The sequence below is a fragment of the Bos taurus genome, chromosome X (genome assembly GCF_002263795.3).
Source record: "Bos taurus isolate L1 Dominette 01449 registration number 42190680 breed Hereford chromosome X, ARS-UCD2.0, whole genome shotgun sequence".
In the NCBI taxonomy this organism is placed as follows: domain Eukaryota; kingdom Metazoa; phylum Chordata; class Mammalia; order Artiodactyla; family Bovidae; genus Bos; species Bos taurus.
The window spans coordinates 86,679,070-86,695,428 of NC_037357.1; the positions used below are offsets into that span (position 1 = coordinate 86,679,070).

Here is a 16,359-nt window from a genome sequence, read left to right on the forward strand (position 1 = left end):
AAGTGAAAATAAGGGGCTCAGGCACCCTGGCCCGAGGGGCCATCCAAGATATGGGGGAATCTGGCCGCCTTTGTCAGTAACTGGCTGACACCCTCTGGGTGTATTCCATGATCAGTGAGCTTAGCTATTTGAAAGGTCAACCAAGTCAATTCTGTATATGGCAGCTTGGGACCTCTGAAGACCAGAGAAGTCCTTTCTGTGAACATGAGGCTCAGATACCCTAAAGGACAGAAATCTCTTAATAGTTTCCAAAGTTATTTGGGACTCCTGATTTCCTGCCAAGGTGGCAGACAGCACAAGCCACTGATCCCCTTGCCCAGAAACTTCTCTGGAGAAACTACAGAGGGAAATATGAGTTCTAGAAACTGCATCACAGTGGTGAAGACCCATGGGGAGTTGGAAGGTGGTTGTTAACTGGCCTGAGTTTTGAGTGGTGGATGGCTGGAGGCAGCAAATACAGGAGAGGTTGGAGATTTAAGTTCTGGCTGTTACCTCTCCCCCACGTTGCCTTGTCTGCCCCCTCACTGCAGAAATCATCCAAACCACTGGTCCAGGTGTCTGGGGGGAGGGCTAGTATCAGGGTGTCAAGAACCCTGCTGAGAAGAGGAAATGAGCAGCCAGAGCAGTGATTACTCCTCCACTGTCCCCCTCCAGACACAAAGGCTGGTGGTACCACTTGGGAAATGACCCCCCCTCTTAGGGTTTAAAGATGAAACTCTACCAGCAGAATTGTCAGGTAATGTGATCATAGATGCAAGTGAGAGCTCTGCTTGCATGGTGCTGGGACTGTCCACCATCTGGCCCATCTCCCTGCACATCCTTTTATCCCTTGGACTCCAAGTGATTAACCAGAGTCAAGTCTGGCTTTCAGCATTCCCTCAGTACAGTTACCAGCCAGAACAGCTGCCACGTCAGGGTAATGTATACACCAGAGCAGTATAACTACATCCAGTGAAAAATAAACTGGACATATTAGTTATCTATGGGCTTCCCAGGTGGCACAGTGGTAAAGAACCTGCCTGCCAATGCAGGAGACGAGGGTTTGATTCCTGGGTCAGGAAGATCACCTGGAGAAGGAAATGGCAACCCAGTCCAGTATTCTTGCCTGGAAAATTCTATGGGAGAGCCTAGTAGACTACAGTCCATAGGGTCACAAAGAGTCGAATGTGACTGAGCATACATGCACCTTAGTTACCTATTGCTGTATAACAAATCACTGCCAAACTTAGCTTAAAACAACAAATATTTATTTTCTCAGTTTCCGAGGGTCAGGAATCTGGGAACAGCTTAGCCATGTAGTTTTGGCTCAGGGTCTCTTCTGAGGTTTCGGTCACGTTCAGCCAGGATTGCAGTTAGCTGAAGGGATGACTTGGCTGAAGGACCCACTTCTAATATGGCCTACACAGAGCTGTTAGTGGGAGGTTTCCCCACATGAGCCTCTCCAATCAGGCTTCTCAGGACATGTGGTCCCAGAAGACAGGCAAGAGATTGTGACCGTGACAGAACTGCAATGTCTATTATAACTTAAGCTCTGAAATGGCATACAACTTGTATTTTCTTGGTCACATAGGCCAACCCTAGTACAACATGGAGGAGAACCACACAGGATGTAAGTAACAGGAGGCAGAGATCATTGGGGGCTATGTCAGAAGACTGGCTACCACATGGGGTGATACACAATATCTGAAGCAGAAGTACTGGGACATACAGATGAAGACTTTTAAATAACTAAAGTAAGAAAAAAATAGAAAACAGGAACAAGAAATATAAAAAGGACTCAAAATATTAGGTATGGGTATGATAGAAAAAAAGAAATAGAAAAATAACTATAAATGGAGAAGATGAAATGAACTATCTTTTAACAATACAAAAAATATTTAGAACACAGGGACCCTCAATGGATTTTTTAAAAGTTTCAACAGTATACACACACAAAGTTTAGGGATGTTGATGAGAATGAAAGTATGAAGAAAAAGTAGAGTAATAAAAGCTCAAAGAAAGCTGGGATAGACATCCTAAAGCTAACAAAATTTCAGATCATGAAAGACAAAGAAGGATATATACTTATTGGCAAAGAATATATATGTCTACCATAAACACATTCTCGTAAGGAGACCTGAACAATACTTTTTTTTTTGCAGGACAAACAGGATAATTCTCATTTTTCCTTAAAGATACAGTAGAAGTTTTATAATTCAGTATGATTAGACATGATTTATAATTTTAACATTAAAAAAATGACAACAGAAACAAATAACTAGTACAAATTATAAAACAAATAGAGCAAAGAGAAACTACCTTTCTGATCGAAACGTACCACAGGTATACTTCCTTAGAAAACTTTCTAAGATTTCTAAGCTAAAACTTCTTAGAAAGGGATCGGAGGAAAGCCTTTAATCTCAAGTATTTAAACTATTCCTGTATCCACTAAATGCTTTCACCAACTTGTTAATCAAGTGCTTCCTAAATTTAGGAACCAGTGACCAAGTGGCCTGAAATAAGTCTTGATCTTATCTTTCCAGCTACAAATTATTACTACTTCAAGAAAACAAAATATTTTCTAAGCAACGTTAAGTTTTCTAAAAACTTCAATTACCTTTTCTGGCTCAGTACCTGACTGAAATGTTCAAATGTTCATATTGCACACAAAAAAATTTGAGCAGCATACTATATGAGTGTGAGAAGCTGATGACTATTAAGATTGAGGAAACTCCCTAATGAGTCACATTTACATGATTTAAATATATACTTTCTATATCTTTAATTAATATAAGTAAAAAGGTAATCTTTAGAACAGCACAGAAATACAAATGCATTAGTTTTATAAAATATATTCAACCCCTTATATGTGCAACAATCTTTTAATTTTGGAGCTGCCACACAAGGGAGCTAGTTTCTTCTTCATATGAAAGCAGGAAGTCATGTGTACAAAGTTATTTATGTGAGAAGAATAAAGAAACACATTCCTTTTCTTTGTCCTTGACAAATATTTATGGAATGTTGGGAATTATGAAAAAACAATTCCAATGTTATGAAGCCCAAAGGCTTGGAATGAAAAAACTCCTGGTGACACATTGCGCTACGTGGAACGACAATCTTCTTCTAGAAACCAGGGCTGCGTTCTCTCTCTTGTTTAGAGGATACCACAGAACTGGGTGCGCAGACTGAATGCTGTGCCATCTCTGGCCACACAGTCAGAGCACGCCAGTGTCGATACCATCTCCAGAGTCCCAACCAACTCCCCAATAGAATAACAGGCCACATTCATCGGCTACCATCCTAACAGGCTACTTTCCAAAACTGCTGAAGCAGATAATAGTTCAAGGGTTCAGGATTAGTCCACTGGCTCCTCCCAGAGCTGGGTATTCCTAAACTCATCACCCCGCCTTAGGGAAAATGGCCACTGGCTTGAACTTCCACTAAACCAAACCAAAATTTGCCTGCCAGGGAGACAAAGCTTCATTTTACAGCTTGTAACTAGCAGATGAAAAATCAAACTTCTTCATTAAAGAACTCATATCCTTTAGCATATTAAATACTGCTCCCAGAATACTTTCATGCAGACTTTAAGAACCTGTCTCTCGGCTTTGCAACAATAAATGTCTCATCTCTCCCTTCAAAGTTTGTTTCCTCCTTGCCTTTCTAAGTAAATTATCCTTAAAAAAAATTCAATGCTTAATATAGGACTCAGAAAGCAAGATGAAGTTGAGGAGATCAGGTTATACACTCTAGTCTGCTGCCCAAGGATATGCTGTGTTTCTTAATGCAAAAAGTGGAAGAGAATTGTTTTAGGGTTGGAGGGCTGGCAAATCACTAACGGATTTCGGGATAGACTATTCATCCTGGTTACAAGATCCAATGCAAATGCAAAATAACCACAAGCCACACTTCGACAGGCAACTTCTCCTATTCATTAGCCTGGAACACTTGGGCCAGCTTTAGCCCTCTTTCCCTTACCTATGTCATCGTCATTACAGTGCCTAGTAGCAATTAAAGCCAGCCAAGGACTTTTTCCAAACACTATCTTTAAGTCATCTGGACAGCAGAGAAGTGTCCACCAAGCTGTGGATGCAGTCTGTGTGCCTGGCGCACTCTGAAAAAGCCTGGCTGACCCTAGCTTCCTCAGGCCTACTTAAACACACTCAGTTCTCAGATGAAAGCACTGTGTGGCCAAGCAAAGAACATATCTTTACCAGTGAGATGTCCACAGACGGCCACATCCATGCCGGCTGCTATGGCTCACAGAGCCAGTGACTGGAGGAAGCTACTGTTTCCAGGCTGCCACTGGGTGGAGCCCAGACTCCAAACCTGAAGCACATAGGCCCCCAGGACCAGGGGCCAGGCTTCCTGCCTCTCTCTGTGCTGGCTGCCCCAGGCCCCCGCCAACAATGTGACAGCCTGCACTCCCTGAAGACCCCCATACCTCCTAGAACCTGAAAGAATAAATATAGTTATGGTCTTCTGACCATCTCTATGACAGAAGTTCTATCTTCTGAAATACTCATTTTATGTTGCTGCTGCTGCTAAGTCGCTTCAGTCGTGTCTGACTCTGTGCGACCCCACAGACAGCAGCCCACCAGGCTCCTCCATCCATGGGATTTTCCAGGCAAGAGTAGCTGGAGTGGGTTGCCGTTGCCTTCTCCAATGCATGAAAGTGAAAAGTGAAAGTGAAGTCACTCAGTCGTGTCCGACTCTTCGTGACCCTCATGGACTGCAGCCTACCAGGCTCCTCCATCCATGGGATTTTCCAGGCAAGAGTACTGGAGTCGGTTGCCATTGCCTTCTCCTTGAACAATACATTTTTAAGCTTGGCATATAATTTCAAGTATATGACACACATTCCTATATAATCCTTCACTTAACAAATGGAGAAGACTCCTTTTATGCTTACAATTAATTACAAAAATGGACCCTGTGAGGGCACAATGAAATCCTCAATGAATTCAAAAGTATCAATATTAAACACGTTCTCTGAACACAATGCAATAAAATTAGCAGTGTACTAAGGTGCTTCAGTCATGTCTGACTCTGTGCAATCCTATGGACCATAGCCTGCCAGGCTCCTCTTTCCATAGGATTCTCCAAGCAAGAATACTGGAATGGGTTGCCATGCCCTCCTCCAGAAGATCCTCCTGACCCAGGGATCCAACCTCAGTCTCCTGTGTCCCCTGCATTGGCAAGCGGCTTCTTTACCACTAGTGCTATCTAGGAAGCCCTAAAATTAGCAATAATGAAAAGCTATTTTTTGCACACACACAAAAAAGGCTCTAGGAGTTCTCTGGTAGTTGTTAAGATTCTGGGCTTTCACTACCATGGACCAGGTTCAGTCCCTGGTAGGGGAACTGAGATCCCACATGGCCTGGCCAAAAAAAAAAAAAAAGACTCCCATTTTTGGAAACTACTAAATAACCCCTGGGTGAAAGAAGAAATCATAAGGGAACTTTAGAAATATTTAGAACTTAATAATAAAAACACTACATGCAAAATTTCTGGGACACAGCAAAATCAGTTATTAAAAGAAAACATACAGCTTTAAGTACATTCATCAGGAGAGAATAAAGGTTGAAAAATAAATCATCTAAGCATTCAAATAAAAAAGATGGAGAAAGAGCAGAGGAACAAACCCATGACTCCATGACTCATGAAGGAAATATTGTAAGGAAGGAAATAAATGCCAAAGATAGTTTTTAAAGTAGTGATGCTGCTGCTGCTGCTAAGTCACTTCAGTCGTGTCCGACTCTGTGCGACCCCATAGATGGCAGCCCACCAGGCTCCCCTGTCCCTGGGATTCTCCAGGCAAGAACACTGGAGTGGGTTGCCATTTCCTTCTCCAATGCATGAAAGGGAAAAGTGAAAGTGAAGTCGCTCAATCGTGTCCAACCCTCAGCGACCCCATGGACTGCAGCCCACCAGGCTCCTCCGTCCATGGGATTTTCCAGGCAAGAGTACTGGAGTGGGCTGCCATTGCCTTCTCTGAAAGTAATGATAAAGAATAGCAGAATTAAAAACTGGTTCTTTGAAAATATTGATAGGCTTCTGCCAAGACTGCTTTAAAAGAATGCAAAATACAGAAAAAAGGGAAACTGGACACAAAAAGGCTAAGTATGGTATGTAAAACCTAGATGAAAGGCTTAAGTTTCTGGAAAAATTAAAATGTGCTCAAATTGATGCAAAAAGAAATTGAAAAGTTGTAACAAGTTTTAAGACAGATTGAAATGATACAGACACTCTATCTCACTGTAACAAATGCTTCAAGCACAGACCCAGATGGTTTTACAGATACAGTTTATCAAACTTTCAAGGAACTGTTAATTCCCAAATATACAAATTGTTCCAGAAAATAGGAAAAAAGCAAAAGCTGTTCAGCTCATTTTTTGAGGCTAGTATAGTCTTCATTCTAAAACCAGATAAAGAAGATACAACACAATAAAGTTACAGACCTATTTCATTTATGAATATAGATGTAAAAATTGTAGTAAAATATTAGCTACCTGAGTTCAACAGTGTATGTTTTTTTAAAAAGTCATAACTAGGGCTTATCCAGGCAGCTTCCCTGGTGGCTCAGATAGTAAAGAATCCGCCTGCAATGCAGGAGACCTGGGTTTGATTCCTGGGTCAGAAAGATCCCCTGGAGAAGGGAATGGCTACCCACTCCAGTATTCTTGCCTGGAGAATAGAATGGGAAAGACTAGAAATCTCTTCAAGAACAAGGGAACATTTCATGCAAAGCTGGGCACAATAAAGACATTTCATGCTCTTTGCTGGGAAGATTTTATGATGTGTCAACTATGTATTGATGTCAAATTACTCCCAAACTTAAAACAATAGACATTATCTAAGTTTCAGTGGGCAAGAATTCTGGGAGTGGCTTAGCCGTGTTATGGCCTTGAATTTCTCATGAGGCTGCAGTCAGGATGTGGAAGGCGGCTGCAGTTATCTGAAGGCTTGACTCCACTTCCAAGAAGGCCCGCTCACATAGCTGTTAGCAGGAGGCCTCAGTTCCTCCATAGGGCTGCTGCCTGATCTACCAGATACCATCCCACAGAGAAAGCAGTCTGTGTGAGAGCAGGAAGCCTAAGTGCCTTTTATGACCTAGTCTTGGAAGTGACATGCTCATTCTGTGCAGTACAAGTGACTCACTAAGTCCAGCCCACCCTCAAGGGCAAGGGAACTAGGCTCCAACTTCTGATGGGGGCACTATCATAGAGTTTATGACCATATCTTAAAACCTCCACAGCTAATATATTATTTTGCCCCAAATCTATTACTACAGTGTATTCCCAACAAAACTTCCATTCGTTTCTGTTTGTTTTTGACTGTGTGGTGCAACTTGTGTGATCTTAGTTCCCCGACCAGGGATCAAACCTGGGCCCCATGAATGAAAGCGTAGAGTCTTAACCAATGGACTGCCAGGGAATTATCACAGATGGATCTTAAAAACATAATGCTGGTTGAAAAAGAAAGTTTTAAAAAATAACACTACCATTTACTTTAATCAAAAATATACACAAAATACCAATTTTATATGAAATCATACCAAGAGATACACATAAAACTCAATAACATAGTTAACCATGGGAATGAAAGAATGATAGTCGGGTGCAGGAATAAAAGAATAAGTAAAACAAGAGACTGCATAGAACAACTATGATGATGTGTCACAAACTGTAGAATGTGATCAGAGCTCAGACACTTTGAGAGGTAAATAAGTACCTCTCTTTTGCATGGAGGCTCAGATTCTCAGAGGGCTAAAACTAGTACATATGTGGACAATGTGAAATCTCTTCATGTCTATCCTAGGCGTAGGAAGTCTGGATATGGCAAAAGTCAGACAAGTCCATTTTGTGGATGCAGGGGCTTCCCTAGTGGCTCAGACAGGAAAGAGTCTGCTTACAATGTGGGAGACCCGGGCTTGATCCCTGGATCAGGAAGATACCCTGGAAAATGGAATGGCAGGGCAGTGGGGCTGATCTCAAAAATATATCTATAATTTTGGGGGTCAGTTTCTGCCTTGGCAATAGGTCATCTTCATCAGCATTATCTACTATGAGACAGTAGAACCCGGATGCCAGTCATTGCCTCATCTGTGATTTCCTACGGAAGTTTGTCTTGGTGAAATCTCCCCAAGAAACAGGAATTATAGTAGGCAGGATCTACTGCAGAAAACCCCTGAGTCCTTTGGCTGTGGTTTCTTAATGGATCTGAGGTAGGCATGATAGACTTTAGATGGGCTGAGCCATAAGACATTTCAGCTCTTCCCATTCTTTTGCAACAAGCTTCACATCCCCTCCTGCTCCTTGCTCAACCAATCAGTGAAAGCTGTAACTATGTACCTGGTTTCTGCCCATACTGGTCATGAGTTTTTCTCCTCCTGCCCTGTGTATGGATGCTCATCTCTGAAACTATTGTCTGAGGAAGTGTTGTGAACCACCTCTGCTCTCCCCAACTCTTAATACAGGCACCTCTAATTTTAATTGTGCTTTGCTTTATTGTGCTTTACAGATATCATGAGTCTTTTTCTTTTTTCAATTCTTTTCCACTATAGTTTGTTGTGCCTAGTCATTCAGTCGTGTCTGACTCTTTGCAACCCCATGGACTGGGGCCCACCAGGTTCTTGGGTCCATCGGGACTCTCCAGGGAAGAATACTGGAGTGGGTTGACATGCCCTCCTCCAGGGTGTCTTCCCAACCCAGGGATGGAATCCAGGTCTCATGCATTGCAGGCAGATTCTTTACTGTCTGAACCACCAGGGAAGCCCCAAAATAGTGAAGTGGGTAGCTTATCCCTTCTCCAGGGGATCTTCTCAACCAAGGAATTGAACCAGCATCTCCTGCTTTGCAGGTGGATTCTTTACCAGCCAACTTACCAGGGAAGTGTTGCAAACCACTTCTGACTTCCCCTAACTCTTAGTACAGGCATCCCTCATTTTAATTGTGCTTTACAGATATTGTGAGTTTTTTCTTTATTCATTTCCATTATAGTTTATTACAAAATATTGAATATAGTTCCTTGTGCTATATAGTAGGTCGTTGTTGTTTATCTATTTTATGTGTGGTAATGTGCATCTGTTAATCCCATACTCCCAAATAACCCCTCCTACTTTGGTAGCTATTAAGTTTGTTTTCTCTGTCTATGAGTCTCCTTCTGTATCATGGGTTTTGTTTTTTCTTTTTAACAAATTGAAGGTTTGTGGGCAACTCAGCATTCAGCAAGTCTGTTGGCACCATTTTTGCAATAGCATTTGCTCACTGCCTATCTCTGTGTTACATTACAGTAATTTTTGCAATATTTCAAACTTTTTCATTATTATTGTATTTGTTATGATGATCTATGATCAGTGATCTTTGATGTTACCAATAATCCGTGACTCTAGGATGTCAAGCTTAAATGACAAATGTATGTTCAAACTGCCCTATTTTCTGTCCCTCTCCCTCTCCTCAGGCCTCTCTTTCCCTGAGACATAATAATATTGAAATTATGCCACTTGATAAACTTACAATTGCCTCAAAATGTTCAAGTGACAGGAAGAGTCTCTCACTTCAAATAAAAATCTAGAAATGATTACACTTAGTGAGGAAGGCACATCAGGAGTTGAGGCAGGCTGAAATCCAGATCTCTTGTAACCAGTTACTGAAGTTGTGAATGCAAAGGGACAGTTCTTGAAAGAAATTAAAAGTGATGCTCCAGTGAACACATAAATGATAAGAAAGAGAAACAGCCTGACTGCTGATATGGAGAAGGTTTTAGTGGTTTGGATAGAGGATCAAACCACCCACGACATTCCCTTAAGCCAAAGCTTAAACCAGAGCAAGGCCGTGACTCTCTTCAGTCCTGTTAAGCCTGAGAGAGGTGAAGGAAGCTGCAGAAGAAAAGTCTGAATCTAGCAGAGGTTGGATCATGAGTGTTAACAAACATAAAAGCGCAAGTTGAAGTAACAAGTGCTAATGTAGAAGTGGCAGCAACTTATCCAGATCTAGTTAAAATAATAAAGGTGGCTACACCAAACAACAGATTTCCACTGTAGATGCAACAGCTTTATATCGAAAGAAGATGCCACCTAGTACTTTCATAGCTAGAGAATTCAATGACTGACTTGAAAGTTTCTAAGGACAAGCTGGCTCTCTTTTAGGGGCTAATGCAACTGGTAACTTTAAGAAAGAAGACAATGCTCATTGAGCACTCTGAAAAATCCCAGGGCTCTTAGGAATTAGGGTAAATCTATTCTAACTGTCCTCTGTAAGGGGGCTTCCCTGGTGCCTCAGACAGTAAAGAATCTGCCTACAGTGCAAGAGACCTGGGTTCAACGCATAGGTTGAGAAGATCCCCTGGAGAAGGTAATGACAACCCACTCCAGTATTCTTGACTGGAGAATCCCATGGACAGAGGATCCTGGCAGGCTAGTCCATCAGATTGCAAAGAGTCAGACACAACTGAGAGACTAGTAACACTTTCACTTTTTCACCATACTGTATCCCAAAAGTTAACAGATCTAGTCTGTATTTGGGGTGCTGATCCTTAACAGGCTGGACGAGTCCATTCTATGGATGACATATTTCAAGTCTCTGAGGGCAACTAACCCATTCTTCCTTGATGGGGAGCTCAGAAACAAAAAGTCTGTCAAATCCATTCATTGTAAAGGTAGCTCAGGCACTCAGAAGGCGGACAAGAACAATTGTGGGCAGTGGACTCAGACAATCTGTCCTTTACTTATTGTGTCCTCTGCGTGGATCAAGGGTTCAGCAACTCTGAGTGACAGCAGAAATCATTCTGTTGGATTGGGATTTACTCCTTTTGAAGACTGAAGCATTCTCTTTTATAGAAGGCACCTCAGGTGGTTTGTTGGTGGGGAATTCGAGAAACTGGCTTCAGGTAGCTGTCAGGTAAGGATAAGGGCTGAGGTTACAAATGAGAAGAAACGATGCCAGGGAGAAGAGTTGCATAACAGGTGGCTAGATGTTGGGCACAGAGGAGGAAATGAAGGGATCCGGGTCAGGGGCTAAGAAACGAAGGAATGTCTGATGTTAAGGACTGTGAATGGTGATGACGTCAGGGTCAGTGGGGAGATAAAACATTGGGCCCTTGAGGGGGTATGAGCTCGGAGGACTAGAAGGTGAAAGGGTATCAGAGGACAGTAATTATGTCCTCAAGGAACCTAGAGAAAGACGTCCGAATCAATGAGGGAAATGAAATCAAGGGTGGTAAGGGTGATGTCAGAGACGGAAACGGGTGTGAGCGTGTAAGGGATGAAGATGGCTGGGCAGATGCTGATGTTGCTGCTGCTGCTAAGTCGCTTCAGTCTTGTCCGACTCTGTGCGACCCCATAGAAGGCAGCCCACCAGGCTTCCCCGTCCCTGGGATTCTCCAGGCAAGAACACTGGAGTGGGTTGCCATTTCCTTCTCCAATGCATGAAAGGGAAAAGTGAAAGTGAAGTCGTTCAGTCGTGTCCGACTCTGTGCGACCCCATAGACAGCAGCCCACCAGGCTTCTCCGTCCATGGGATTTTCCAGGCAAGAGTACAGGAATGGGGTGCCATTGCCTTCTCCGAGATGCTGATGTTAGGTTGCATCAACATCACAAACCTCCAGTCCTTTTCCGGAATCGTGCTCAGCTCCCCGCTCCCTTCAAGCAGTTATCCCTTCCTCCCGCTCCGCCTCACTGACCTTAGCCAATGAGCGCGCACGGCGGCACGCGTGGCGGAAGTTCCGTGACGTGTCCACTCCGTGCCCTTTATTAGCGTGTTGCCGCGCGGCAACCTCCCCAGTCTCGGCTCGTTCGTGGTGGCTCTCTTCTGAGTTATTGTTAGTTTGCAGGTAAGTAGCATATATTTTGCGGAGCGGCTGTTACTCGTCTCACTGACGTTTGATGCGCCGGTTGAGAGCGAGGTGCGCGAATGAGAAGTAACGGCCTCTGACACATAGGCTTGGGCTTCACTGGATCGGGTGGGTTCCGTGCTTGGAGGTGACACTTTTTGGTTGGTGTGAGGCTGGCGCGCTATATTTGAGTGCAGGAAACGCCGGGAAGGGCTGGCGGCGTGGGTGGCAGCCGTGATCGTGCGACGGCGGAGGCGGATGGGGGGAGGGGGCTCTTTTTGCATGTGACCGCCGCCATCTTGTTCAAGGTTGTTCTGGGCATGCGCAGGTGTACAAAATGACGGGCGTTGGGTAGTGGATATTGTGTGGGCACCGACTCCAGAGGTTTCTGTCTTTTTCGTCTTTGTCTGTGCTTGGTTACCCCGGTTTTTGTTGTTGTTGTTGTTGTTTTGCTTGTTTTGTCTCCTCTCTGTTCTCTCTTCCTTCATCCTTTCTCACTTCTCCAGCCTCTTCTTTCTCCCATCTCCACAGTTTCTCCTATTCTCCATATCCTCAATACAGGACTTGAATTTACTGCCATGTCTTCTGAAGAAGGGAAGCTCTTCGTGGGAGGGCTCAACTTCAACACTGATGAGCGGGCTCTGGAAGACCACTTCAGCAGCTTTGGACCTATTTCTGAGGGTGAGAAATGGGCCAGGTGCGTGATGGGGGGATTGTGGAAGAAAGTCTGGGTCCCATGCATTTCAGGAAACAGGAGAGAAAGGTTAGAACCCCAGGCCTTACCCTTTTCCTGCCTTTGTTCCTAGGCCTAAGACTGAGAACCCAATAAGTTTCCATTGAGTTTTAGTGGAAGGAGGGTCCATTCTTAACACCGTTTACTACTTGTCCTCTTAGCTCTTTCCCCTGTCTTTCCCAGTGGTGGTCGTCAAGGACCGGGAGACTCAGCGATCCCGGGGTTTTGGCTTCATCACCTTCACCAATCCGGAGCATGCCTCAAATGCCATGAGAGCCATGAATGGAGAGGTGAGGTCTCCTACCTGCATAGGGGCCCTGCGTCCATCTGTCACTTGGACCATTCTGTTTTTCCCTCTGTGTCTGCTTGGGGCAGCGCGGCCACCAAGCCCCGCAGTGCCCACTCACAGGAGCGTGACTGCCTTCTGTTCTAGGGGGTGGAGGGCAGCGGCAGACAGAGCCGGGCTGCCTGGGAGGCGACGACTGGTCCTGCATGAGGCCGAGAAGCCACCTGTGGATGGTTGACCTGCTCTGGGCTTAGGTAGTAGAGTCTGCAGACCTGCGGGCCTGGCCCGGAGAGGACCTCGTGAGTCTTCTGGGATGGACTCTGAAGCCTCAGACCAAGAGAGGTGTCTGTCTAGCCCTAATAGTCGGGCAGCTTAGAGGAGTGGGGAGGAGAATTCAACCTGAGTTCGGTCAAGATGTAAGTAGTAGCAGGGGAAACATGGTGGATTCAGGTAATTTTGTGGGATTCTGTAGCTCCAGATAAAACCATTTGGGTCAAAGGAGCTTGTTCTGGAATATGGCACCCAGAACCTGGTGCCCAGCAGGAATTTCTGGGCTCTTTTGCCCACTTGCCCAGCCCACTCCTATTTCACCCCTGCCCTGTTTGACCACCAACCCATCCACCCTTGTGTCTCCCCACACCTAGTCTCTGGATGGTCGTCAGATCCGTGTAGACCACGCTGGCAAGTCAGCCCGGGGATCACGAGGGGGTGCCTTTGGGGGCTATGAACGTGGTCGTGGCTACCCTAGAGGTAAGTTTATTGGTAAGTTTGATCATGGGGTATGGAGGAGAGTTGCCTGTTAGCAGTCTAGGTCTAGACAATTGCCATTCAAAATATTTCTTCCCTATTGTAGGTGGTGGGGACCAGGGCTATGGAAGTGGCAGGTATGACAATCGACCTGGAGCATATGGATTTGGATACGGATATGGATATGGAAGGTCCAGAGACTATGGTGGCAGGTGGGTAACCAACAGGTTAGGGTACGCTGGTGCTTCTTCCCTCTCACTAAGAACTCATCTTAGGGATTTATCTGGTGGTCCAGTGGCTAAGACTCTGTACTCCCAATGCAGGGGGCCTGGGATCAATCCCTGGTCAGGGCAGTAGACCCTACATGCCACAACTAAAAAAGATGCCACGTGCCACCTCAAAGATTGAAAATGCCGTGTGTAGCAACTAAGACCCAGTGCAGGGAAATGAATGAATAAACTTTTAAAAAATTTTTTAAAAACTCAGTTTCTTTCTCAAAAATTTAAAAAGCTCAGTTGCCTGAGTATTCATACATACCTTGCTGTGGTGCTAATAGTGTTTGCAAATTGTAATGAAGTTATAAAGCAAGTATGAAGCAATATTTTGGGTTAAGTATAACGTTGGTAAATAATTTGTTAGGTCATGTAATTGCAATGTGCAATAGATGGCGATATTTGTTTATTGTACTGTCTTGATTATGTATGGTGGTAATATTTAATATGCTATATTATATACCATATGACTGAGTTTTACTTGATATTCATGTTTAACTTATCATGGTGTTTAGTAATACTGCAGAATATATAATACGTTGCTGTGATACTACTACATATGTTTTTTCCCCAGAAGCCAGGGTGGTTATGACCGCTACTCAGGGGGAAATTACAGGGACAATTATGACAACTGAGATGAGGTATGTGCACCTAATGTAAGTGAGACTTCTGTGTTGCCATTTAAGAGACCTCTGTTATCCTGTCGCTCTCACCTTTCCTCCTATATGTGCATACCTCAACAGGCCCACCTGACAACCATTCCTAGGCCTCTCTTGCTTTCAGGTGCCTGTTAAGGCTAGTCTGCTTTGATGGAAGTAGGGGTTGGGGGGCCACCTGTCTTGTCTATAATCATCTCCTGTTGAGCATGTAAGAGATGGAGGGGTTTCCAGCCTTTCAGCATCCTCGTCAACCCTGGGAATTAAGCATGTTAGCTTATTCCCCGGAGAAGGCAATGGCAACCCACTCCAGTACTCTTGCCTGGAAAATCCCATGGACGGAGGAGCCTGGTAGGCTGCAGTCCATGGGGTCGCACAGAGTCGGACACGACTGAAGTGACTTAGCAGTAGCAGTGTATTCCCAACATCACAATTCTCCCCCTTCTTACTGTTCTCAGAAACACAAGGAATAATCTGATCCAGGACCAGGACCACCTCTCCAAATGACTGTATTTATAAAGACTTTTGGAGCTGCACTGAAACATCTGTAATAGTTAAACCAACCTGGTTTTCTTTTCTTTTTTTTTTTTTGAGTTGAGTTCCCAAGGTACCTTATTAAAGATCTTTCAGAAAGCTCCATGTTTGTTTTGTTTGTTTTAAAATTCTTCTCCCATTTAAAGACAAAGTCTGAAGATATTTGTAGAGTCTGAGTATTTCTTCCTTTTTTACCAGGTTTTTTTTTTTTTTTTTTTTTTAGTTCCAGCTCTTAGGGTTTTCTGCCAAGAAATGTTTGGCCAGATTCTTTTACTAATATGTATCTAGAAACATTTTAAAAACCTGTACACAATGTTGAATCCTGATTAGGAAGCAGTTTCCAACTGTAAGAATAAAGAGCATGATAACTTATAGGTGTTTTTTACTCAAGATTTCTGCCTTGATTATATAGAACTTTCTAAGAAATACTTGTGTATGTCATTTTTTTTAAACTGGAAGAAAAAAATTCTGTTGTTTCATGTAGTGTTTAGGATGTCCTTCACTGAGTTGATTAAAAAGATGAAAACTGAAAACAAATTGATATTGAAGTGCTTTTTTCTTGCTCAAATTAAGGTATAGAGGCTTACTACAAGTTAAAAATAGGGGAAGGCCAAGAGGGAGATTTTGAGAAAAGGATACAGTTAGGTGGGCAGGGACTGCCAGAAGGGTAGAGACCTTGAGTTCAAAGTTTGGTTGGGTTTGGGATTGCTTTGGGTATACATACATCAGGCCTGTGGGAAGGGTGGGGAATCTCAGCGAAATTCCCTTGTGGCTGGAATTGGGTTTCCTGACGTGGTCTCTTGGTCCCATTGTGATGATCTCAGTGTCAGCTTTGGGAAGGCTGCTGGAGTTTTGATCTTCATGTCTCCTCCGAGCATCTTAGGTGCCTTCCTTAGGAGATTGTACTGAGAATGTAAGCATCTGGGGCGGGGGGGAATGGGAGACTAAATCCTGTCATAAATAGTGGTGCCAACTGCTCCTGAAATAATAGGGGTGGACACAGGTATAATAAACTCATCTTGGTGTGAGATAGGACAAGCCTGATTTGAAAACAGGATTCTAGGAGCACAGCCTCTGGATTCGGATTCCAGGGTTCAAACCCAGGCTGTGCTGCTTTCCACGTATTTCAGTGGTGTTGATAAACAGCAATCCAAGCTGATACCACATGGGTCACTGTACTGTGAAAGTTGCAGTACTGATGACCTGTCTCTTCTGCCTCCCAGCTAGCTGGGACAGTGCCTAGGACCATTTCTCTCAGCCATGGATTTGCTTTGTTGGGTGGATGGAGACTTGGGAACTTCTGAGACCTGTCTGGACCAG

At 43.9% G+C, this 16,359-nt stretch overlaps 1 protein-coding gene across 4 annotated transcripts; it reads left to right on the top strand.

The window, feature by feature from the left end:
* The first annotated feature begins 11,719 nt into the window (after positions 1-11,719).
* Positions 11,720-15,576, top strand: RBM3 (RNA binding motif protein 3). Of its 4 annotated transcripts, none has more exon segments than NM_001303463.1 (7): positions 11,720-11,811; positions 12,373-12,492; positions 12,728-12,834; positions 13,475-13,580; positions 13,684-13,789; positions 14,424-14,490; positions 14,964-15,576. In NM_001303463.1, coding segments are annotated over 5 exon segments (483 nt in total). In that variant the 5' UTR covers positions 11,720-11,811; positions 12,373-12,389; the 3' UTR covers positions 14,485-14,490; positions 14,964-15,576.
* Positions 15,577-16,359: the final 783 nt, after the last annotated feature.

Excerpts from the sequence above, each read along its gene's own strand:
- RBM3 (XM_059883330.1), top strand. The coding sequence starts at position 12,390 with ATGTCTTCTGAAGAAGGGAAGCTCTTCGTGGGAGGGCTCAACTTCAAC. Across the intron at positions 12,493-12,727 it reads CTTTGGACCTATTTCTGAGG|TGGTGGTCGTCAAGGACCGG; the intron begins GTGAGAAATGGG and ends TGTCTTTCCCAG. Across the intron at positions 13,790-14,423 it reads TCCAGAGACTATGGTGGCAG|AAGCCAGGGTGGTTATGACC; the intron begins GTGGGTAACCAA and ends TTTTTTCCCCAG.